This window comes from Hypanus sabinus, chromosome 4 (assembly GCF_030144855.1).
Source record: "Hypanus sabinus isolate sHypSab1 chromosome 4, sHypSab1.hap1, whole genome shotgun sequence".
Lineage (NCBI taxonomy): Eukaryota > Metazoa > Chordata > Chondrichthyes > Myliobatiformes > Dasyatidae > Hypanus > Hypanus sabinus.
In genome coordinates this window covers 23525313-23552113 of record NC_082709.1, presented here as the reverse complement: position 1 = coordinate 23552113, position 26801 = coordinate 23525313, and the positions used below count along the sequence as shown (strand labels likewise).

Below are 26801 nucleotides of genomic sequence, written 5' to 3'. Positions count from 1 at the left end.
ATGATGTCTCCTCGTATGGTGATGAAACGTTTGCAAGTGGATTGTCAAGAACAGAGAACAGTTCAACCCAAGCTACTCATTTTCAGAGTTATTTCCAACAAGAGGTCCAAATACAATCTCCAGAAAGCCATCTCAGGTGCGAAATGGCAATTCTAGACCAAACTTGAATCTCTGAAGGATGTTTGACAGCTGTGGCCAGGCTTGAGTACTATCACGTCCAACAAAGTGAAACCAGGCAACAAGGATAACATCACAACTCAATCCCAGATGATCTCAATGTCTTTAAAAACGCAAACACAAGGAAATCTGCAGATGCTGGAAGTTCAAGCAACACACACAAAATGCTGGTGGAACGCAGCAGGCCAGGCAGCATCTATAGAAAGAAGTACAGTCGACGATTTGGGCTGAGACCCTTCAATATCTGTTATGCTCACTTTTACTGTCAAAAGATGGAGGCACCTTCACAAACCCCCCACAGCCCCCAATGAACTATGATTGTTTGGTTGCATCACAGCCTTAAATATAAACACCAATGCCCTTGAATGGAAAATCCTACAAAAAGTACTGGATATGGCCAAGTCTATCATGGGTAAATCCCTCCCCACCATTGAGCACATTTATACAGAGGGTTGTCACAGCATCCATCATCAAGGACCATGCTCTGTTCTCGCTGCTCCTATCAGGAAGAAGGTGAAGGAGCCTCAGGATTCACACTGCCATTTTCAGGAACAGTTATTACCCCCTCATTCAGCAGGCTCTTGAGCCAGAGGGGGTTACTTCACTCAACTTCACTTGCCCCATCACTGAACTGTTTCCATGACCAATCGATTCACTTTCAAGGACTCTTTATCTTACGTTCTTGGTATTTATTGCTTATTTAATAATTTTTTTCATTTTGTATTTGCACAATTGTCTTTTGCACATTGATAGTTTGTTCATCCTGTTGGGTGCAGTCATTCATTGATTCTATTATGTTTCTTGTATTTACTGTGAATGCCCACAAGAAAATGAATCTGAGAGTTGAATATGTTGGCATAAATGTACTTTGATAATAAAGTCTCATTCTCCTAATGAAATATATCGGCTTTCGTGCCTTCTTTTTCATTGCATCAATATGTTGCAAGCTTTGATAGACTTTCTTGTTGACCACTGTGCCCCCAATCTTGGTGTCATCTGCTTCTTTGCTAATTCAGTTTACTACATTATCATCCAAGTCATCAATATAGATGACAAACGACATCAGACCCAGCACTGATCCCTGCAACACACCACTAATTACAGGTCTCCAGTCTGAGAGGCAACCATCTACTACCACTCTCTGATTTCTCCCACTAAGCCAATATTGGATCTAATTTAGTACTTCATCCTGAATCCCAAGCAACTGAATATTCTGGACCAGGTTCCCACATGGGTCTTTGTCAAAGGCCTTGCTTAAGTCCATGTAGATATCATCCAGTGTCTCATCAACTTGTCTTGTACCCCCCTTGAAAAGCTCTATAAACTTAGAAACACCAGAAGTGTCTGCTAAAATGGATAAACAACTACTTCATACATCCTTTTGCTGGTTTTGTTCTTCACACTGCTGCTTGTCATGCTATCTTTTTGCTGGTCTTGCACACCAGTTCCTATCGTTCTGTGACCTTGCTGCTCCATTCCCATTTTTTATTGATTTCCAGACCTCTGGTAGTCGATTTAACACCTTTATTCAAACCACAAACCAGAGAAGATCTGCAGATGCTGGAAATCTGAGCAACACACTCAAAATACTGGAGGAACTCAGCAGACCAGGCAGCAACAATGGAAAAGAGTGCAGTTGACATTTCGGGCCGGAGTCCTTTGGCAGGACTGGAGAAAAAAAGCTGAAGAGTAAATGTGCTTGAATGGACGGCCTGAAAAGTCGACTGTTTACTTTTTTCCGTAGAAACTATTTCATTTCAGAATGCAAATCTTTGTTAATTTGTTGCCCTGTGGAGTGGTAATTCATGATATCCTCTTCTAATTCTGCACTGATTATACAGCTGCTTTCCTACCACATTAGTGTCAATTCAGCTTCTTCCAGAAATAAAAATACAGCATGTGCCTTTAAATAACCATGGATTACTCATCTGTAATACTTGAATTTTGGATTGCAGAGTTAACTTTGTGATATTCTATGACTCCTCTTTGATTAATTAGGTATATTGACAATGACACAAGCAAGAACATGCAAGATATTTTAACCAACAGCTTGTACAGGGAATGTTTTGAAGCAATTCAACATTGTTTCAGAATCATTGGATTTACTGATGAGGTGAGTGAACCCAAAATGGGCATAAATAGTTGTTTAAATTAAACCCCGAATACGATTGAAGTAAATAGTATTACCTCCTGGGGCAATGGACTTGGTAATTGTCCCTTATTCTATACTTGTGCACAGCTTTATTCCAATAGAACAAAAGAGAGTGAAGAGATGAAATATAAATGAATTCTTTTCTTAGCCTGATTTTCAGTAAACAAAATAAGAAGTATCAAACTTGTTTGGTTTAATGATAGCGTATTCAATGACAATTGAATCATTGAAGAAGTCCACAATTAAATTACTGCATTTTAAAATGTTTGTTGTGACCTGTGGTCATATCATCCCTGCTCCTGCCACTCCAGCGAATTACATAGGCAGGAGCAGGCAAAGGGATTTTAGGGAGCAGGATTTCCAGGGCTGCAATCTCAAGATTACTGCCCTTATCAAGTGCTAGTGAGGTGACAAATCGATATATAGTGCAGCTTAATACATGGCTAAGGAGTTAGGGCAGAAGGGAGGACTTCAGATTTATAGATCACTGGGCTCACTTACAGAGTTCATAGGGCTTATACAATGAAGACAGTTTTTATCTGAACTGGAGGGGAACCAGTATCTTCGCTGGAGGTTTCCATGTGCTACTTAAGAGTGCTTAACCTAGAGAGGCGGTGGTAGGGGTGGGGTGGGAATCACAGCAGCAAGGCAGGAAAGGAAGACGGAAGATACCAGAGTAAGAAGGTGGGGGAAGGGGAAAAAAAGACAAGCTAGAAGGTGATAGGTGAAGCCAGGTTGGTGGAGGAGGGTGGTAAAGTAAGAAGCTTGAAGGCAAATTATAACAGGGTAACGCAAGAACTGAGGAGCTGCTGTCAGGCAAGTCCATGAGGAACATAACATGAGGAAGTTGTTTAAAGACCAGCTGATAAGAGTTCAGGATCAGCATATTCCAATGAGGAGCAAGGACAACGGTGGTAAGGGAACCTTGGATGACCTGAGAGGTCCTGAATTTGGTCAGGAAGGAAAAGGATGCGTAGGCAAGATCTGGAAAGCAAAAATTGACTAGGCTTTTGGAGAATATAAAGGTAGCAAGAAAGTGTTCAAACAGACCATTAGGAATGCCAGATAGTCCGTTTGTGCACTTTCTAACATTCCTTGACGATGCCTTGACAAGCAGGATCAAGGAGAATCCCAAGACATTTTATATTTAGAAAAAGAGGATAACTAAGGAGAATCTAGGTACATCCAAGGATAAAGGAAGGAATTTGTGCTTGGAGTCAGAACGATTGGCTGAGGTATTACATTAGTACCTTGTGTCAGTATTTGGAGAAATTAGAGGATAGGAAAGGGAGAGTGGGGCATGCTATTGTGCTGGGTCATTTTGAGAATACAGAGGAGGTAATGCTGAAAAGCATTAAGGTGGGTAAGTCCTCAGGGTCCGATGGCATATATTTAAGAATGTGAAAAGAAGTAAGTAAGGAGTTTGCTGGGGCACTGACAAAGATCTCTGTGTCTTCACAAGCAACAGGTAAGGTCCCAGAAGGCTGGAGAGTAGCAAAGGTGCTTTTGTTCAAGAAAGGAAATAAGGGTCAGCCAGGCAATAATAGGCCAGAGAGCCTCACCTCAAGGCAGGAAAGCTATAAGGGTTTGGCAGTGAATGTTATCTACATTAGTAATGCATTTGATAGAGTCCCTCATGGTCGGTTGATTGACAAGATCCAGGGTGATTTACAAGTTTGGATTCAGAACTGGCTTGCCCTTAGAAAACAGGGGTAGGAGGAAGTTATTCCAGTTGGAGGTCTGTAGTCAGCGGTGCTCCACAGGGATCGATGCTGGGACTTCTGTGATATATATCAATGAAGTAGATGAAATTATAGATAGGTGGATTAACAAGTTTGTGAATGATAGCAAGGTTGGTGGAGTTAGGGGTAGTGTAAAGGACTATCAAAGAACACAGCAGGATATAGATCAGTTACAGACAGCTTTTCATTGATTCTATTGCATTTTTTATCCTGTGAATGACTGAAGAAAGTGAACCTCAGGGGAGTATACGTTGACCTACTATATATGTACTCGGATAACAAATTTACTTTGAACTTTGACATGGGCAAGGAAGTGGCAGATAGAGTTGAATGCACTTTGGGTGGTCAAATGAAAGAGGAAAGTATACAGTAATGGTAGACTCCTGAATAGCCCCTGAATTGAGGTGCAGAGGTATCTTAGAACCCAGGTCCATAGTTCACTGAAAGTGACTACATAAATGGATAAGGTGTGAAAGAAGGCATATAGCATGCTTGCTTAAATTAGTAAGGATGTTGAGAAGAAAATTAAGGCAGTCGTGCTGCAGCTATCAAAGCTTTAGTCAGACTGCACTTGGAATAATGCATGCAGTCTGATCACTCCACTATAGGAAGTTTGTGGAGACTGTCAGGAAGGTTTGTCAGGATACTATCTGGATTAGAGGGTTTGGGCTATCATGAAAAGTCAGACAAATTTGTTCTTTTTTTCCCCTGGAATGTCAGAAATTGAAGGAAGGCAGAATAGACTTTTGTAAACTTATGAGAGACAAGAACATTAGAATCTTTTCTCCAGAGTAGAAGTATCAAGCACCAGAGGACATGTTTTTAAGGTTCAGATGGGAAGTTTAAAGGTGACATGAAGGACAAGTTTTTTTCAGGTAGACAGTGCTAGTAGCCTGGACCAGGGGTAGCAGTGGAATCAGGCAGTCTGGTAAGTTTAAGAGGCTTTTATATAGATGCATGAATAAGAAGGGAATGGAGGGATGTGGATGATACACAGGAGGAGAACATTTAGTGTAAATTGGCATCATGGTTGGCCCAATATGATGGGCTGAATGGCCTGTCCAGTGCAGTACTGTTCTATATAACTTATTAAACCACTGTTTCATGAACAAAATTGTATATGTTTTAAAAACACATATTCTGTTGGTCTGGAAAGAAAACTGCAAAGCATATTTAAATAATATCTTTAGGGGACAACAGCATAAATATATGCCTTCTTTCCCAAATCTTTCAGGAAGTACAGTATTAACCTTTCAATGAAGGTCTCAAAAATGCAACTTATCCCCATAAAACCATAAAACATTGGAGCAGAGCCTGCTCTTCCATTTGGTTATGGCTGATCCAGTTCCCTCTCTACCCCATTCTCCTGCCGTCTCTCCATAACATTTCGATTATCTTATCTTGCCTTAAAAGTACTCAGTGACCTGGCCTCGATAGGTGCCTGCGGCAATAAATTCCAGATTCACCACCTTCCGGCTAAAGAAATTCCTCCTAATCTCTGTTCTAAATGGGCATCCCTCTATTCTGAGGTTATGCCATCTGGTCCTTGACTGCCCCACTATAGGAAACATCTTCTCCACATGCCTGATAAAGCTTCAGCATTACACCCTTGCTTTTATATCTTGGTCTTGTCAGGATGAATGCTGATGCTGCAATCTGCCAGTTAACCTTTAGGGAATCCTGCACGAGGTCACACAACTTCCTTTGTACCTCAGCTTTTTGAGTTTTCCTCCCGGTTAGAAAATAGTCCTACACTTCTGTTCCTTCCAGCAATTGCATGACCATACACTTCCCACACTGTATTCCATCTTTGTCCATTCTCCTAATCTAAGTCATGGCCCTTTGAGCTCACCATATTGCCAAAGGTGTGCCTTACATATTTTCTTTGATAATTACATTAACAGCTGTAGGACTACAGTTTGTCCACCAGAACCCTTGGGAATTGAGTAATAGGCCTACATCAAAAGCTAAATTGGATCAGGTGGCAGAAAGTTGGAATGGCCCATGTCTGAAGTAATCATAACTATTGGCAGTACCTCTCCAAAAGCCAGCAAATTTGAACTCCTCTGCACAGTTCCTGGGCCTCCTGAAAAATTATTTGACTATAAAAGTGAAGTTCAGATATTTACTGCATTAACAATAAGGAAGTGTTATTTTTCCCTTGCAAATGCCAGTAAATGTACATTCCTATGCTCTTGATTTGGCTAAAGGGGGTGTTTTCCTTTTCTACCCTCCCACGCCCCTATTTTAACTAGAAATGGATATCAGTATTCAAAAGCGTTTTCCATTTATGTTAAAAAGAGCTCACTTCGGGGAACTAAAAGAAGACTATAGTGTAAAGCTATGTTAATATCTCAGATCCATTGGAGGTCATTATCCTGAAACATTAACCTGATTTGTCCCCATTGACATGATCTGTTTTTGATCTGTTAATAATGCATTGAAAATTGGAAAAATTGGTATCTGAGCAGCAACTCCACTTGAAACAATGGTAACATTTACTTCAGCAATTATGAGTACATATCTAGCTCTAAACCAATGGTTCCCTAAGTCGGCAATATCGACCTCTAGAGGCAGTGGGGAATTTCTAAGGGGGCGAGAAAAAATAAAGGGTGTGATGGGGGAGCGCTTGGTAACAAGGGGTGCAGCTGAAGGATTGCAGGCTTAATTTAAGAAATGAACTACTTATAAGCATTTGATCCTCACCACCTCATAATTGATTACAATGATCACATAATCACCTAATCTCTTGCTAACCCACCATTCTCTTAGACTTTCCTTAAAATGTTTTTGAAAAGCAATATGACACTTCTGTATTTGATGTATTATAAGAAATCTGGTCTGAAGAAATTGTGTTATTTCTGGGCCCAGCCTGCGTATTATTGCTGTTCACTGCTGAGTACAGGGTTAGGTAGTATGATTACCATACACTTGTTGCGCGGTGATACAGTTCCTGTTGATTAGGGTATGGCGTTCATTGGGGTAAAATTCAGAATCTTTCCTTTTGAATGGTCTTGACCACATTTCTCTAGCCCATGGCCCAACTGAGAAACTGCTGCCCAACTTCCTGTATCTTCAGACAGAAGCGCATGATGTCATAACTTTCCCCTTTATTGATCGCAGCACTTGAGGTTGGATTTAAGCAATAGGTGATTGACCAGGGTCATTAACCCGCAACAAAAATGGCAGAAGCAGACCAAACGAAAAAGTTATGTAGACAATAAAGTGTAGAGTATCTGAACTATGGATTTATACCTGCACCAAGCCTACAACAGCCAATGTGCCTGTAGTGTGACAAACGTTTTTTTTTCCAAATCAGGCAATGACATCATTCAGACTCCTTGAACATTTGAAGAGAATGCACTTTGATCAAGCAAACAAGATCTTGGCTTATTTTCAGTCACTTTGTGAAAACACTGTGGTGTGCCTGTTTCATTCCAGATTTCATTGCTCATTGCTCAATCTGGAACACCCCAATGACAAGAGGACATGTCCTGGGTGGTGGGAGTCCTTAATAATGGATGCCGGCATTTTGAGGCACCACTTCTTGAAGATGTCTTGGATACTGTGGAGGCTGGTGCCCATGTTGGGCAATTCTCTGCAGCTTACTTTGACCCTGTGCAGCAGCCTTGCCCTCACCATACCAGACAGTGATGTAGCCAGTCAGAATGCTTTCCACAGTATATCTTTGGAAATTTTCGATTGTTCCAGGTGACAAACTAAATCTTCTCAAACTCCTAATGAAATATAGCCGCTGTTTTGCCTTTTTTATAGTTGCATGTTGGACCAGGAGAGGTCCTCAGATGTATTAACACCCAGGAACTTGAAATTGCTCTCTCTCCATGAGGAGTGGTGTGTTTTCCCTCATCTTACAGTTCCTCAAGTCCACAGTCAGTTTTTTGGATTTGCTGATGTTAAGTGCAAAGTTAGTGATGTGACACCACTCAACTAGTGGTGTGTCTTGCTCCTGTACGCCCTCATGTGACCATCTGAGATTCTGCCAACAGTGGTTGTATCAACAGCAAATTTATAGTTGGCATTTGAGCTGTATCTAGCCACACAGCCATGGGTGTAGAGGGAAAAGAGTGGTGGGATAAGCACACATTGCTGAGGTGCACCAGTGTTGATTGTCAGCGAGGAGGAGATGTTATTTACAGTATGCCCAGATTATGCTCTTCTAGTTAGGAAGTCAAGGATTTAGTTACAGAGAGAGGTACAGAGCCTGGGTTCTGTAGTTTTTTGATCAGGACAGTAGGAATAATACTGTTATATGCTGAGCTGTAGTTAATAAACAGCATCCTGACGTAGGTATTGTCTAACTGGGTGATGCAAGGCCACATGGAGATACATTGAGATTGCATTCACCATAGACCTATTGTAGCAATAAACAAATTGCAGTGGGACAGGTTCTTATTGAGGCAGGCGGAGATTCTCACTATGACCAATCTCTCAAAGCATTTCATCACTGTAGATGTGAGTGCTATTGGATGATAGTCATGATGCACCATCAATAACTCTCGGAGACGTGAGGCGAGATATAGGCTTTTATTGGCTGGAAGAAAGAACCAGCAGCAATTGACCACAACAGTACATCCTGGAGACTGAGGCCAGGGCTGTGTCTCCAATCGCCTTTATACCGGGGTCCGTGGGAGGAGCCACAGTCAGTGGGAGGAGCCACAGGAGCAGTCAGCAAGGGGGGGGGGGGTGTGTCCAGACAGGTATACGTAGTTCACCACAAGTCATTCAGGCAGCTCATCCTGCTGTCCTTGGCCACTGGAATTGTTGCCCTTTTGAAGCAGGTGGGAGCGTCCAGCTGTAACATGGGGTGATTGAAAATGTCTTTGAACATCCCCACTAGTTGGTTGGCACAGGTTTTCAGAGCCTTACCATGTACTCCATCGGGGTTTGCCACCTTGCAAGGGTTCACCCTCCGGAAAGACAGCCTGATGTTGGCCACCAAGATAGGGATCACAGGGTCACTGGTTTTATTTTCCCTTTCAAAGTGAGCATAAAAGGCTTTGAGCTCATCCAGGAGTGAAGCATCATGCCATTCATGATGGGCTTCACTTAGTAGGAAATAATGGCCTGCAAGTTCTGCCAGAGTTGACGTGCATCCAATGTTGCCTCCAAGCTCGCTCGGAATTGTTCCTTAGCTCTTGAAGTAGACTTCCACAAGTCGTATCTGGTTATCTTATACAGACCTTAGTCGCCAGACTGAGTGCCACAGATTTTGCCCTCAGTGGACAACGAACCCCCTGGTTCATCCATGGCTTTTGATCTGGGTATGTACAGTAGGTTTTTGTAGGCACACAGTCATCCACAGAGGTTTTAGTGAAGTCAGTGACAGCTGTAGCGTACTCATTCAGACTCGAAAATGAATCCATGAATTCAGTCCAGACCACTGATTCAATGCAATCCTGTAAGTACTCCTGCTGTGCTCCTCCCTTGTCTGTACCAGTCCTCACTACTGGTGCTTCAGTCTCTGCCTATACTCAGGGAGGAGGTGTACAGCCAGCTGACCAGACTTTCCAAAGAGTGATCATGTAATAGTACAGTAAGCACTCTTGACGGAAAGCATCAAGATGTGCTGTTTCATGCCTGTTGATCATATCATTCAGTTCATCTAGAGCCTGCTTAATATTGGCCTGTGGTGGGATGTACCACCGAAATCATTGCTGAAATCTCCCGTGGCAGGTAAAATGGATGCCACTTGATTGTGAGGTGTTCCAGGTCTCATGACTGGGACAGCACCGTCACATTTGTACTCCACGAGGAGTTGATCGTGAAGCATCCTGACCACCCTTGACTTTAAAAAAGCTTAACAATCTTATCTTGGCAATGTATTAGCCCATCAATCTGAATCACTCCATCCAGAATGGAAGGGGTTAAACAAGATTCCGTGAAACAAAAGATGCAGGTAGTCCTAATGTCCCTCTGATACAGTACCCAAGCTCTGAGATCTTCAAATTTGTTTACCAGAATCTGTATATTTGCCAGCAAGATAGTCAGTATTGGGAGTCGAAAGCCTCTTTTTCTTAAATCACCTTTAGCCCAGCACGATGACCTCTTTTCCTCCGTTATCTTAAAGGGGCAGGGCACCAGCCAGAATCCAATCTATTTCCATCAATTTTAAGTGGAGATAGATTGTCTAATCACATTAAAACATCATCACTAACTGTCCAGACCTTAGATGCAGTTGTGGTTGTCAGCTATAGCAGGATGAAATGAGAATATTTGATGGTACCCATCAGAGTTCCTCACAAGAATCACCTATATCAGTGGCGCCCCGGAAGTAATATGTAGGAGATGAAAACATGGTTCAAGAGTTGTTATTTGCAAGGGGACTAGAAATGAACAGGGAGTCAATATTTCAGGTTGTTGAGAAATTTTTCAATGAAAACATTTTGCTCACCACCATTCTTGCTTGCACCACAGATGGGGCACCTTAAATGACAGAATGACACTGTGGTGTTATCACTTCCTTGAAAAAAGCTGTACCTAACATATTTACCATTCACTGTGCAACTCGTAGACAACATCTTGTCGCAAAAATCTGAGTGGTCAGCTGCACAAATCGTTAAATACTGTTATCACAGTGGCTAAAATCAAGTCCCATGTTCTCAATTCTCAACTATTTTGAGAGCTATGTATTGAAAGTGGTGAACATTTTAAATTCTTGCTGTTGCACACACAAGTCAGATGGCTCTCAAAAGGAGAACTACCTGAGACACTCTTATGTGCTTTTTGAAACTGTGATAAAATTCTTTGAAGACTTGAATACTTCATTCAGTAATTAACACAGGAATATTAGGCATGACATTGCTTATTTGTCAGAATTAATTGCAAAGTTTAATGAAATCAATCTTCGATTGCAAGGAAATGATGTGAATCTTATCAAAGTCAAATCAGACATGTCCACATTTCTGTTCAGGTTAACCCTATTTAAGTGCAACATTGGCTGTCATGACCTTTTCCAATTTCTGAGCCTCTCTGAGTTAGAAGAAGAAGAAAGAAAATCAAATGATCTTTAAGTATACTGTGCTCATCTGGGTGTGCTATGTATAAACATGTCAGAGATATTTCAGGATCTTCACTCGATTCAAATTCCAGGTTGGGTAATAACTCCATTCCTGAACACTCGCAACACAGAATTAACAGGAAGGGCGGAGGAAGAAATGATCTTGCTACAAAATGACTTAGAACTGAAGTTGAGGTTCAAAAAATCATATCAAGACTTGGTTCCATAAAGAAATCTCTGAATGCTATCCAGCACTGTGGAAAAAGATCAAGATGTTCATTATTGCCTTTTCAACATCAGATTTACTGGAGCATAGTTTCAGTTCAGTCACCCAACTTCTTTCAAAGCAATGAAACAGATTGCAAATTACTGAACGTGGGGATCTGAGATTCCTGAGTGACATTCAGCCTGATGCTGTGAAGCTGATATCAGTGCAACAAACCCATCCATCTTATTGAAAGGTGAAAAAGCAATGAAGCAGGGAATTGATGGACTATGAATGTACACTCCAAAATTGTGGATGAAATTTATTTTCACTGTAATTATTTGTGGCTGTAAATATATTGATTTGAATAATTTCAGAATTCAGTATCAGGGTTAATATCACTGGTATGTATCGTGAAATTGGTTGTATAATAAAAACTATTATATACAATAAGAAATATATTTTAAAAATTAAATAATTAGTGTAAGAAGAGAGCAAAAAACATTAGGTGGTGTACATTGGTTCACTGGCAATTCAGAGATCTGTTGGTGGAGGGAAAGAAGCTGTTTCTAAGGCATTCAGTGTGTCTTCAGGCTCCTCCTCCTGATGGTACAATGAGAAGAGTGCATGTCCTGGGTGATGGGAGTCCTCAATGATGGATGCCACCTTTTTGAAGCATCGCCTTTTGAATAAGTCCTCTGTGCTGGGAAGGCAAGTTCCCATGATGGAGCTGGCTGAGTTTTTGCAGCTTTTTCAGATCCTATGTAGCCACCTCTCCATTCCAGTTGGTGATGCATCCCATTAGAATGATCTCCACTGTGCATTTGTAGAAACTTGTGAGAGTCTTTGGTGTCATACCAAGACTTAAACTCCCAATGAAATATAGCCACTTTCATGCCACCTTTGTAATTTTATGTTGGGCTCAGGATAAAAACTCAGAGATGTTGACACCCAGGAACTTGAAACTGCTTACCCTTTTCACTGCTCAGCCCTTGAGGGGGACTAGTCTCTGCTTTCTCGACATCCCCTTCCTGAAGTTCTGATCACCTCACTGCAGGAAAGATTAGGATACTATAGAAAGAGTACAGAGGAGATTTACAGGGATGTTGCCTGGATTGGAGAGCATGCTTTTTGTGAATAGGGAGAGTGATTGACCTTTTCTACTTGGAGCGACAGAGGTTGAGAAGTGACCTGATAGAGGTGTATAACATGGTGAAAGGCATTGATCGTGTGGATAGCCAGAGGCTTTTTCCCAGTGCTGAAGTGGCTAACATGAGGGGGCACAGTTTTAAGGTACTTGGAAATATGGACAAAGAGAATGTCAGAGGTAAGCTTTTTCATATAGAGAGTGGTGGACGCATGGAATACACCGCCAGCAACAGTGGCAGAGGCAGATACAATAGGGACTCTCAAATAAGTACATGGAGCTCAGAAAAATAAAGGGCCATGCAGTAGGAAAATCCTAGGCAGTTTCGAGAGTAGGTTTCGTGGTCAGCACACCATTGTGGGCTGAAGGGCCTGTAATACGCTGTAGATTTCTATGTTCTGTGTTCTACGTCCACAATCAAATTTTTGGTCTTACCGATGCTGAGTGCAAGATTGTTGTTACAACAACATTTTTGCAATTATTTGTCGCTGTGTTGAATTTGCAGTTCTGATTTTTTTTCAATGTGCATTGTAAGTCAAAATTTTTTATTGTTTTAATGTAATGGCCAGAAAGGGAAGGGATGTGGTCTGGGAACTGGGGGAGCTGTAACCCAAAAAAGTCTGGGAATCCCTGCTGTAAGCTTAGACATCTCCAATTGTATTTTACTGTGAAATTTTAGACTTGCTGATTTATTGTGAAATTAAAATCAATCTCTGTGAAAGGTTATCTTCAAACATTGAGTGGATGCTAATATAAATGTTAAATAATGAATTATTTCTGTGGAAACTAGAAAGTCTCCAAGAAGCAAATTAATCAAATTGCATCCAGATGGTTCTGTTTGAAATGATAAATGTATGTAAAAATTGTTTCAACGATGTTTAATTCCAGTGCCATATTGATAATGATACAGAAAGTGTCAACAGGCAGCATGTGTAGAAAAGTAAACCAACTTTCATCTTTTATCCGTACTGGATAGGAGAGAGATCAGCTGGTTGAGTGGTGTTGCAGCAACAACTTTGTAGTCAGCCTCATTAAGACCAAGGAATCGATTCTAGACTTGAGGAGAGAGAAGTCGAGGGAACACACACTGGTACTTATTGAGGAATCAGCGGTGGAAAGAGTGAGCAGTTTCAAGTTTCTGGTTGTCAACTTCTCTGCAGATCTGTCCTGGGCCCAACATATTGATGCAATTACAAAGGAGACGTGCCAGCAGCTAGATTTCATTAGGAGTTTGAGGAGATTTGGAATGTCACCACAGATGTACCATGGAGAGCATTCTAATTGGTTACTTCGCCGTCTGATATGGAGGGGCCACTATACAGGATCAAAACAAGCTGCAGAGGGTTGCATCTCAGCAAACTCCTTCATGGGTGCTAATTTCCCCAGCATTGAGGACATCTTCAAAAGGTGATGGCTCAGAAAAGTGGCATCCGTCATTAAGGACCCCCATTATCGAGGACATGCTTTCCATCAGGGAGGAGGTACAGGAGCTAGAAGGCACAAACTACATTTTAGGAACAGCTTTGACCCCTGTACTGTGAGATTTTCCTCCCTTCCTTCCCTGCTTCCCTCCCTCCTAAAGTGAAGAGAATATCTGTAATTCTTGTAATAATTTTGCTTTCATTCATGACTATGAGTAGTGCTGGGAAGGCTTGCATTGAATATTTGTATTTCATTGTTCTTAAACTGGATGGCTTGATAGTCCATTTCTTAGTGGATTAAAGAGACAGCTACAATGACCTGGAATCTGAACAGTAGATCCAGTTCTGTAGGAATTCCTTCCCTGACATGAGTGGACCAAATAGAATTTTGGAACCATCTGTGTATATTCTTAAATGCCTTTTTATTTCAGAGTTTTGCAACAGCATTTTAATTTCCCAGCTTTCATGGAGATCTGAATAGGCTTCCGTCATATAGTCCAAGTCTTTTGGATACTGGTGTAATAGTTAACTACTAATCTTCCCACCTGTAAAAATGCTATTCCCTTTTCTTAGTTCCTTCAACACCATTATCCCTGTGGTTTATGTGGCTTTTCTTTCCAGGACATCAGAGGATACTAAACCTAAAAGTGCGGGTATAATAATAATCAATAAGAAAGAAGCTCTATCGTTGACTAGAGGATAATGAATTGTCCGATGGAAATCTAAAGTTCATTTCAGTTCATACAGGCTGCAGCCGTTGTTTGTTTGTCGCTGTGTTGCAATTGTTGGACAGAAGGAAGGATTTCCCTTCCTCTACCTCTACTGCCCTCACTCACTTCTCCTCCCTTTCCTGAACATCCGTGCTCACTCCATCTTTCCGCTGCCTCAACAGTGATAGAGTTCCCCTTGATCTCACCTACCACCCCATGAGCCTTTACATCCAGCACATCATCCTCCACAATTTCCACTGTCTCCAAAGAGATCCTACCACCAAACATATCTTTAACCCCCCCCCCCCAACCTCCGCTTTCCACAAGGATTGCTCTCTCTAGCCCTTGTCCATTCATCCCTCCCAACTAATCTTTCTACTGGCATTTATCCCTTAAGCAGCCTAATTGCTACACCTTGTCCATTCACCTCCTCCCTCATCTCCATTCAGGGTCACAAACAAGAGGCAACTCTTCATCTGTGAATTTGCTGGGGTCATTTATTGTGTCCGGTGCTCCCAGTGTGGCCCTCTCTACATTGAAGAGACCCATTGTAAATTGGGGGACCGCATCATTGAGCACCTCTGCTTCATTCGCCAAAAGTGGAACATCCTGATGGCCTAACATTTTAATTCCGATTCCTATTCCTGTTCCGACATGTCAGTTCTTGGTTGCATATTGTGCCAAAATGATGTCGCCCCCAGCGCTCAGGGCAACACCTTATATACTGTGTGGGCAGCCTCCAACCTGATGGCATGAATATCGATTTCTACTGACCAAAAAAAGAATTCCTCCCCCTCCCCTCTTCTTCTGTTCCCTACACTGGCCTCTTCTCATCTGCCTATCACCTCCCACTGGGTCCCCTCCTAACTCCCTTTCTCCTCTGGTCCACTCTCCTCTCCTATCAGATTCCTTCCTGTCTAGCCCTTTACCTTTCCTATTCACCTATCACCTTCTGGCTGTCCTCCCTCCCCTCCCCCCACCTTTTTACTCTGGCATCTTCTCCCTTCCTTTCCAGTCCTGAAGAAGGGTCTCGCCTTGAAACATCGACTGTTTGTTCAGTTCCATTGATGCTGCCTGGCCTTGCTAAGTTCCTCCAGCATTTTGTGTGTTACTAGTGTACCATGTTCCATTTAAAATATTATGTAGGTTCAATGGAGTAGTGTTATTGACAGCACGATGATGCTTTTTGAAAAGGTGGATAACACAACCCCCAGTTAAAAATATTTCTATAATATAGGTATTGCTTAACCTAAAGCATTTTAATCCCATTCATGAAATACAAAGTCTGTGTTTGAGAACATGGGGAGCTCAGACTCCTATTATTTATATTTTTCTATGACCATGAATTATAGGAGTTTGAAAAGAACGCTACTTGTAATTCTTGCAAACTATCAATAAATGTATCCAAAGTTCAGGGTATATGCCAGGAGGAAAGCTCATTAACTTGTAACAGTAAAAAGCTCTCTCACATAATTCATCTGAGTCGGTAGTGATTGGCTTTTCATCAGAAGGCAGTATATATATTGAACAGGAAGCTTTTAAATCATTGCACTTTGCATAACTGAACTATCTCTCTTTTCAGGAGGTTCATTCTGTGTACAGAGTGCTTGCTGCAATCCTAAATACTGGAAACATTGAATTTGCATCCAGAGCCTCGAAACATCAGATGGATAAAAGTGAAATTCCTGATGCCAAGCCATTAGAAAACAGTAAGTTTTTCCCCCCAGGGGTCACTATTGAACTGTACTGAATATCATAAGAAATGAGAGCAGGAACAGACTATGTAACTGTGAAAGCATTCTCTAAATTTCCATGTACCCAGCTCAGCATTAGTACCCCAAAATATCAATACTTACTATCAATATATTCAACATCCCAAAGCCCCCTAGGGTGGAGATCACAAGACACTCACGATCATATGAGGGAAGATATTTTTCCTCATCTTATTCTGGGTAACTCCAGTCTTCTCAGCTGCAAGACAAATCAAAGAGCAAAGTTTTGTTGGTTAGAAATGCAAGTGGCTGCTTTTGTGATCTAAGGGTTTTATGTATTTAGCTTGGGGAGATCAAAACAGTTTTACATCTCTGGAAAGAACTAAAGCAGAAACTGTTAAGGGTATTGGTGACTTTGACAGCTGCTGTCAAAGCACGGCCATTTTAGTCTGCTAAGCAGCAGGTCACACAGGAGATCAGCACCATTATGCTTGGTAAAGAATATTTGAGGAACCGGACATATTCAGGATACTGATTCTTGCCTTTAGAGTGGGTTAAGTCCAGCTTTCTGTAAGGACTCCACTGCTTCTGATATCTTAAGAATGCAAGTGTTGATAAATTAATTTCAATGGATTTCGTCTTCTTCCACATGTTTCTCCAAGTAATAAAACATAAACCATGATGAACATCAAATGCTAATTTGACTTCGTAAGGGTGCAGGGAATTCAGAAGTGAGCCAATTATAATCTCAGAACTCTTGGCAGTAACAGTAATGGAGTTTATGCCGATCTCCCCGCACAGACTAATGTCCCTTTAAAAATCTGATGTCATTCATGTAAGTCAGTTTGTGAAACCATTCTGGAAGGATTTTGCACAGATTTTACACTTACTTCTGGGGACTCTAACTCTATCAAGTGACTCTGATTTTCATTCAGTAACATAACATTCCAGAGCCAGGTTCCTCTGCAGTTGGTGGAAATGAGTTGTGGGGTCAAGGGAGGTTGGTGGGAAAAAGCAAGCTCATGTTTTGAAATTCAACCTCATTGATCCTTCTGAGCATCATGTGGTAAAACTACAGTAGACACAAGAGGAAATAACTTTCAGAACTATGGGTTTCTTCCAGCTGCAGCTCTACTTGGTATTGGGCCTGAAGAGTTTCAAGAAGCACTTACTTCTCATTGTGTTGTGACCCGTGGGGAAACAATAGTTCGCACAAATACTGTGGATGAGGCATCTGACGTCAGAGATGCCATGTCAAAGGCCTTATACGGGAGGCTCTTCAGCTGGATTGTAAACCGCATTAATACCCTTCTTCAACCTGACAAAAGTGTATGGTAGGTGAAAGAATTATATATTAAAAATGTGCTGAATTGTGAAAAGTATGTGAAAAGGTCTTTATGATAAAACTAAACTTTCTGGAAAACTGTTTTTGCTCTTAAAGAGGAAGGGAGAAACACTAATCATCCCCTTGCCATTATGGTGCTGTGATTGAGAAAAGAAAAGCTTTACTGTAAAAAAGAATGATGTTATTATATTAAGTGCCAACCAAACCTTGTCTCATTTAAACATACATATGTTAAAATTTGTAAGTTTATTTGACCTGGATTAATTAATAATCTTCTGACTGAACCAAATAGTTGTTCCAAAATGGTATATTGTGTAGTGTGAGATAAATGTAAATACTGTACATACTGAAGTTGTTCAGTGTGGACACTATACATACTTTACAGTCCTTCTTCTTGTTTCAAATGTTAATGTCAGCTAAGTGACATCCTGTACTGCAGAATCATCTAAGGTGGTGATTTTTGATTTCTTGAACTAATAAATTGCCAGCTGGGTTACTATGTGACAGAAAGGAACAGATGAGAAAAATAGTCACTGCTTGATACTCAGATTTGACGAGCTTTGATGTAAATTACAGAGTGAAATCACATTTGATAATTAACTTCTATTTTTGTGAAATTTGTTACATGCCATTATTTTATTCCTGTGAATGCAAGCCGGCTTGAATTTTAATTATACAAGGAGATGGGATAATTGGGGTATTTTAAAATCTCATTTGAAATAAGATACTAAAGAGAGCTGATGTTAAGTTTACAAAGGGGCTTATCCATAGTTCCAGTCCTTTGTGGTCATAACAATCTTTCCTAGACTTTTCTTACATGTTGCTTAACAATTGTTGAACTCGAATTTCCCTTAGCGATTCTGAAAGTGGGATGAATGTGGGGATTCTGGACATCTTTGGATTTGAGAACTTCAGGAAGAATTCCTTTGAGCAACTGTGTATCAATATTGCCAATGAACAAATCCAATTTTACTTCAACCAACACATCTTCGCTCTTGAACAGGTCAGTAAAATTAAGAGGTAATCAGAAGTCTCTAAGGCAATAGTAAACTTTGGAGGGTTTTTTCGATATAAGAAAGGATGCTTCCTGTGTGCATTATAACGAAACACCATCACTGCCCAAACAGCTGAATTAATACTTCGTTGACCTAAATTGATACTGAATTGTGGTTCATTGATTCCATTGCTGTGATTGTACCTGAGCTATGAATAAATGTGAGCTAGTTGAGAATATCATTGCTGAGATTAGGAGGAATATCCTTGTTTCGAAACAGTCAGCACTTTGCATTTCCGTGGTGTGGAACGATGATGGGTTTGGGTGAACAGTGTAACAGCTGGTACTGGAAAAGTTACAGATCTGGATGGTACGGTCACCTGGGAGCATATTGAAAATTTCAGTGACGTGAGTTTGATCCTGACTCCTGGCACTGTATGGATAGAGTTATCTCAGAGGTTTTGTTGAATGTATGCAGATACTCCAGTTTCCCAAAGACATGCTGCAATGTTTATTGCTTCTGTTGCAGTGAATGGTGATAGGATATTTTTTTGTTTATTTATTTAGACAAACTGCAGGGAACAGGCCCTTGTAGCCCAACAAGCCTCACCACCCAGCAACCCACCTATTTAACACTAGCTTAATAATAGGACTAACACCAGTTTAATAACGTCAAAATGGTTGTTGTGACTCTTCTAGTGGTGTAGTGGGTAGTGCCTATCATTCTCACTTGCAGCTCCCACCACTGGCTAGCAGTCTCGCGAAAAGGAGAGCTGAATGTGTAAGTGTCTCCCTGCCAGTGCACAGCTTCTCCAACAGCAAGTCTCATGTAATGCCTCCTTGCTGGTGACACACGGAAACTGAACTCCTCTTGGACTCAGGCTGAATTACAGAGGATGAGGAGGATATCTGGCCCCTGTACACACACCGGTGTGTGGACACGCCCTGGTGCTTGTGAACCAGATCCCCAGCTATGGGTAACTAGCCCCACTGCCTTGTGGGCAGCCTCGGGAGAGACCAAGGCTACGGGAGTAAACCCAGACAGCAAATCCAGAGCGGAGCCCCTGAGGTGGCTGGGCGACATTGAATATCCATCCAGCAGCTCCTGCAGCCAAGCTGGACCCAAGCGTATTGCTTCATAAGCTTTCCTTTGGACTGCACTGGTGAGGCTGAGAGGGGGATCTTGATGACTGGGCATCTCTGGATCTCCATACCTTCCACCCAGGGTTACGATGATGATCATCATCACCCATTGTCCTTCGAGACAGACAGATGCCAACCAATAATAGGACAATTTACAATGACCAGTTAACTTACAAACTGGTACATCTTTGGACTGTGGGAAGAAACCATCAGGGCTCATGAGAAGAATGTACAAGCTCCTTACAGATGGTGCCACAATCGAACTCCAAAACGCCTAAGGTATAATAGGGTGGCCCTAAGTGCAGCACTACCATGGCGCCCTTGTGAAGCAAAGAGTTGATGGAAAGAGGGAATTGAGGGAGAAGAATAAGATCAATAGGTATGCTCAGAATTAGAATTAAATTTAGTATCATTGACATGTATGAGATGCAACTTATTTCACGTCAGTGCAAGGACACAAAACTACTGTAACTTACAAAATAATGCAAAAAGGCAAGCATTCACGGGTTGAATACGTATATTCAATAAATTTCATGTCATTTAAGGCAGCACTACCGGGTCTGCCAGAGGCTTAGTGTCGTACTAACCTCCTGTGTCAAGAGGAAATATGAAAAAGTGTTTGAAATACTATGAGCTGAATCAGATGTGGTGCCAGCACTTAGGTGCGGAGCTTGAAAATGTCACTCAGGTTTTATGGAGGACAGAGGTACTCGTTTTCTTAGTGAGCTTTGAGCTCCCCATGTAAACACAAGAACATGAGAAATAGGAATAAGAGCAGCCATCTGGATACTTGAGCCAGCTCCATCATTCAATAAGATCATGGTTGATCTAGTTGTGGATTCAGCTTACCTACTTGCCTTTTCCCTATAATACTTGGTTCCCCAACTATACAAAAATCTAACTGTGCCTTAAATATATTTAATGAGGAGGCCTTTACCACCTCCCCAGGGAGAGAATTTCAGATTCACTGCTCTGGGAAAAGCAGTTCCTCCTCATCTCCATCCTAATTTTATTCCCCCAAACCTTGAGCCTATGTTCCCTAGTTCCTGTCTCACCTGCTAATGGAGCATCATATCTGCCTCTATCTTATCTATTCTTTTCTCAATTTTATATGTTTCTATAAGATCACCTCTCATTCTTCTGAATTCCAGTGAGTATAGTCCCAAGCAGCTCAATCTCTCCTCAAGGCTAACTGCTCACCTCCAGAATTAACCTGGTGCACCTGCTCTGCACACTGCAAAGTCAGTATATCTTTTCTGGTGACCAGAACTCCACACAGTGCTCCAGGTGCAGCCTCACCAGCCCCTTTACAGTTGCAGCATAACTGCTCTCAAATTCAACCCCTCTAGCAATGAAGGACAACAATCATTTGTTTTCTTTATAACCTATGCACCTGCAGACCAGCATTCTTGCAATTTATGCACAAGCACTCCCAATTTCCTCTGCCCAACATCAAGCTTCAGTCTTCCTCTATTTAAATAATAATCTGATCTTCTACTTTTCCTTCCATGGTGGATAGCTCGCATTTACCAACATTGACTCCACCTGCCAGACTCTTTCCCACTCACTTAACCTGTCTATATCTCTCTACAAACTCCGTGAAACCTCTGCACAATTTGTGTTTCCCCTCAGTTAAGTGTCACCAGCAAACTTAAATATGTCACACCCAGTCTCCACTTCCAAATTGTTAACATATATCACGAACATCTGCAGGCTCAGCTCTGACCCCTGTGGCACTCTGCTGACCATTAATTGCCAACCAGAGAATCACCCACTCATCCCAACTCTGCTTAAAATTGATTAGCCAGTTATCTATCCATGCTAGTACATTACTACCAACTTCACGGATCCTTATGGATGTGTATTTTATGCAGCACCTTACTGAGGTCCAAGAAAACAACATCCACCTGTTTCCCTCTATCCAATGTATCATTATATGCATCCTCAAAGAACTCCAGGTCAAACAGAACTTGCTCTTCATGGATCTATGCTGTGTCTACCTGATAGATGTCTCAATGTTTCTGCCTTAATGATAGCTTCAAGCATCTTTCTGACTACAGACGTTAAGCTAGCTGGTCTATAGTTGCTGCCTTTTGCCAATATCCTTTATTAAAGAGTGGTGTGACATTTGCTGTCTTCCAGTTCTCTGGGATCTGCCCAAGGGTAAATCAGCACAATTGCCTCTACAATAACTTACACAATTTTTTTCAGTACCATGGAATGCCTTCCAATTGAGACCAGGGGACCTATTTAACTTTAGGCCCAGTAGTTTGTTCAGCATTACCTCTTTAGTGATAACAATTGTATCAAGGTCCTCACCTCCCATCCTATCGATAACATCTCTCTTTGGAGTATAAGATGTGTGCTCCACCATGAAGACTGAGACAAAATAGTAACGTAAAGCCTTCACCATTGTTGCATTGCTCAGTATTAATTTCCCCTTCTCAGCTTCCAAGGGACTTATATTTACCTGTACTCTTTTCTGCTTGGTATAATTATTAAAAAATACTAAATGTTTTTATATTTTGTGCAGGTTTACTTTCATAATCTATTTTCTTATTGCTTGTTTGGTGATTCTTTATTGCTTTTTAAAGTTTTCCTAATCTTCCCACTACTTTTGGCAACTTACAATGTATAAGCTTTTTGTCTGATACCTTTCTTTATTTCCGTAGTTATCCAAGGCTGGCTTTCCCCACTCTGACTGTTCTGACTTTTAACCTGAATGCTTTTGGTGACCTTTATGAGGCAGGTGTGTAAAAGGGGCCCGAAGGATCACTGGGGATCCAAGTCACCCCAACAACAAACTGTTCCAGCTGCTACTATCTGGAAAAAGGTACAGCAGCATAAAAGCCAGGACCAACAGGCTCTGGGACAGCTTCTTCCGCCAGGCCATCAGACTGATTAATTCACGCTGACACAATTGTATTTCTAAGCTCCATTGACTGTCCTGTTGTACATACTACTTATTACAAATTGCTATAAATTGTGCATTGCACATTTAGACGGAGACATAACATAAATATTTTTACCCCTCGTATGTGAATGATGTAAGTAATAAAAGTCAATTCAACTCAATTCAATTTACTGTTCCTCAACTGAATCACCATATAGTCTGTATTCCCAGTGTATATTAGCCAGCTCCTCCTCATCCTTTTGTAATTTCCCTTGATTAGGCATAATAGGTCAAACTATTGCACCCTTCATTTGTATGAGAAATTCAATTATACTGTGATCACTCTTGCCAAGAGAGTCTCTAACTACAAGATATTTAATTATTTCTGTTTCATTGCACTGGAAAGATTGAAGAAAGCATTTTCCTTTGTAACTTTAGAAACATGCTATTCAAGAAAACTAACACAATTCATTCCATGAAGTCCTCCTCAAGACTGCCTTGACCAACTTGATTTGTCCTGTCTATGTACAAGCTAAGGTCCCCCATGCTGCTTCATTCTTATATGCATCAGGTATTTCTTCATTTGTTGCCGGTGCTACTGTAACGTTATTATTTTGTGGCTGATGCACCATCAATAACTCACTCTGAGACGTAAGACGAGATATCGGCTTTTATTGACTGGAAGAAGGAACAAGCAGTGAGTGACCACCATACTACATCCTGGAGACTGAGAGGCCGGGCTCAGGCCTCAATCGCCTTTATACCGGGGTCTGTGGGAGGAGCCACAGGAGCAGTCAGCAGGGAGCGTGTCCAGACAGGTATATGTAGTTCACCACAGTGGCCTATAACCAGCTCCCATCAGTGATGTTACCCTCTCTACTATTCCTGATAGCTGCCTAGTTGGATTCAACATTCTGCTCCTTAGTTCTGACATCATCTTTCGCCATCGCCTTGATCTCATCCTAATTAAGAGTGCTACCCAACCTCCCTTCTCTTCTTGCCATATTAGCTGATACCCTTGGATATTGAATTCCTATTTATCTTCACCCTGCAATCATATTTCTGTAGTGGCCATTAAACTGCACCCTTTGTACTGATTTGTGCCACAAGTTTTCTGACCTTGTTTTGAATACTAAGGGTACTTAGATAAAGTGCCCTTACAGTCATTGACCTCTTATAATGCAGCAATCTTTGTGCATCTTTGTGTACCCCACTCTTCTAACTTTTGCTTTGGTCTCTGTCTTGCTTTCCTCCATCTTTCTGTATGAGTTCCCATTCTTCTGAAATATTAGGTTAAAGCTCCCCAACAATAATGGCAAACAATTCCCTGAGGAACTTTGATTCTGATCCTGCTCAGGTGTTTTTACTAGTCCTACCTCCTCCAGAACTGGTTCCAATGCCCCTAGAATCTGAACCACTCCCTCCTGCTTCACAGCACCAGCCACATCATATTCATCCTAACTATTCTGACAAGCATTGGCCTGGCTAGCAATCCTGTAGACCTACTTTGTAATTTATTTTCTAGCTTCCTAAATACAGCATGTAGAATCTCGTCTTGCATTCCCCCCCCCCCCACCCACCACAATAGCAAGGATATCATATTAAAGTGCAGAATTCACAATTAACTTTCAAAAAGTGTTTCCAAAAGTTCATCCTGTTCTTTTGTGAATGTGCACAGGATACTTTTGACTGATATTAGAAATGATGATTTCCATGGCTCCAGGGTGGTAATCAAAGGACTTCTGTTGTCAAGTAGGTCAAGTTGACAAGTACAATGTATTTTATATTCCTCAAGCTGTATATATTTCCAAAATTCAATATCATTCCCATGAGAAAAGTTTGCATCATTTTGTGTGAACTACATCTAGTTTAGAAAACTTGGGCTCAGTATTTTAAAGTTCAAAGTGAATTCAGCAATATATGAGTATTTTAATTTTACAGAAACATGCTATAAATGAATTCTTTCTTCAAATTACTAGATAATTTTGCTCTGATTATTAGATTTAAATCAACCTTATTTTTACATTTGTTGGCATTAAGTTGTAACTATTATTAAGTAAGTAATAACCTGTATTTTGTTAGTGAAATTTACAACGGCCTAAGTTATTGTGAGAGTGAAATTATAGGTGAACATAAGCTACTTAACTAGGTACAACAGTACAGTTGCTAGTTAGTACAAATAAGTAATCAGCCAATTATATGGCAGCAATTTCATGCATAGAAGCATGCAGAAATGGTCAAGAGGTTCAGTTGTTGTTCAGACCAAATTAATACATGAGAATTTCACACACTACAGTCTCTAGAATTTAAAGAGATTGATGCAAAACAACAAAAAATAAATCCAGGAGTCTGTAGTTCTGTGAGCAAAAATGAGAGAATGGCCAGACAGATTCAAATTGACAGGAAGGGGACAGTAACTCAAGTAGCTACATTTTATAACAGTGGTGTGCAGCAGAGTTTCTCTGAATGCACAATATGTCGAACCATAAAGTGGATGGGCTACAGCAACAGAAGATCATAAACGTACTCATTGGCCACTTTATTAGCTACAGGAGATACCTAATAAAATAGCTACTGATTGTAAATAAGGAGTTAAGTTATAAACTTTCTTTGATCTTTTAAGATTGTAGCTAGTAATTAAATGCCTTTATCCTTCATAGAAAATATGATTTGACATAACTTAGTGAAAATTGTTTCATTGCTATTTCTTTCTGGATTTATTTCATTATTTGCATGCTGAAAGGAGAGCATGTTTAAAGAAATAATAGTTTTGAGAGGTTTCTCATGAGGGATAATTTTATTTAAAACTCAGTGTTTTACTTGTGATTATTTATAGACTGAATACCAAAATGAGGGAATTGGTGCTGTAAAAGTGGAATACCAAGATAATCGACCAATTCTGGACATGTTTCTTCAGAAACCAATGGGTTTATTGTCTTTGCTTGATGAAGAAAGCCGATTTCCAAAAGCATCTGATCAAACACTAATTGGTAAGAGTAATATCAGGTAATGTGTGTACAGGAGTTTAACAGAAAATGTGTCCCAAAGAGATGTTTGAGTGATGATGGGAGGAGTTTGAGATGTTGTTAAAAGGTGAATCAAGATGCAGCAATAGAGAAAGGCAGTGTCAACATTTTTAGCTTACCCGTTTTAGTCATTATCATCATTATATTGTGTGACGAAGGCAATCATGGTCTCATGACCATGAATGTTCTTGGCAAATTTTCTACAGAAGTAGTTTACCATTGCCCTCTTCTGGACAGTGTCTTTACAAGACAGGTGACTCCAGCCATTATCAATACTCTTCAGAGATTGTCTGTCTGGCATCTGGTTGCATAACCAGGATTTGTGATATGTACCAGCTGCTAATATGACTATCCCCCATCTGCTCCCATGGCTTCACTTGACTCTGATTGGGGAGCTAAGCAGGTACTACACCTTGCCCACAGGTGACCAGCAGGCTAGCAGAGCAAAGGAGCATGTTAAACCTCCGTTGGTAGAGATGTATTTCCACCCCACCACTCGACCCTTTCTTCCTTCCTTCCCTTTTTAGTGCACTCCTTAATCATAAACAAATAAAAATAATTGCGTTTTTGTGATGTTGTCATCAAGTTGGCCTTCATTGAAGATTTCTTGTGAAATAAATAAATAGTTATGCATAGCCCAAGATATCATTCCAGAAGCATTAATGCTTAGCTTTCTCAGTGTGAGGGATCACAGGACCTGAATTAGTTCAGGGAATCCTTTCGATAAGTCATAATGTGGGGAGAAGAAACAATGAATTCAAAGACAGAGAAGCCAGTCAAATTGGACAGTGCTGACCTTCTCAATCGTTGTAGAGGTGTGTCCAAAAGGTGAATATTCTGTTATGCTGATATGAGCCATGCAGTTAATAGAGATTTAACAATCCAATGGGCAAGGCGCTCAGCTAAGGAGTGCAATGAATCCCATGTTATGGCCATTTAGGCTAATAAAATTTACCCTTACAGAATTTGCGAAGTACCACCCAGAAGTTTGAGAGTAAGATTCTTTCATTTGGAATTGATGTTGGGGATGGGGCAGGGAAAGTAAATAAATCAACGCATTTTTTGTCAACTTGCGTTTCTTGAAGCATGCACAGATATTACAACGTTGCCTTCCGG

General features: G+C 40.9%; 1 protein-coding gene across 7 annotated transcripts in view; it reads left to right on the top strand.

The window, feature by feature from the left end:
- myo3b (myosin IIIB) overlaps positions 1-26801 on the top strand; it is a 481967-nt gene that overhangs the window by 175221 nt on the left and 279945 nt on the right. For all 7 annotated transcript variants that reach the window (XM_059966610.1, XM_059966606.1, XM_059966605.1 and 4 more), the window contains 5 exons: positions 2176-2290; positions 16155-16281; positions 17408-17618; positions 18485-18632; positions 25496-25649. In XM_059966610.1, coding sequence (XP_059822593.1) covers positions 2176-2290; positions 16155-16281; positions 17408-17618; positions 18485-18632; positions 25496-25649 — 755 coding nt within the window. The remainder of the gene's footprint in view (positions 1-2175; positions 2291-16154; positions 16282-17407; positions 17619-18484; positions 18633-25495; positions 25650-26801) is intronic.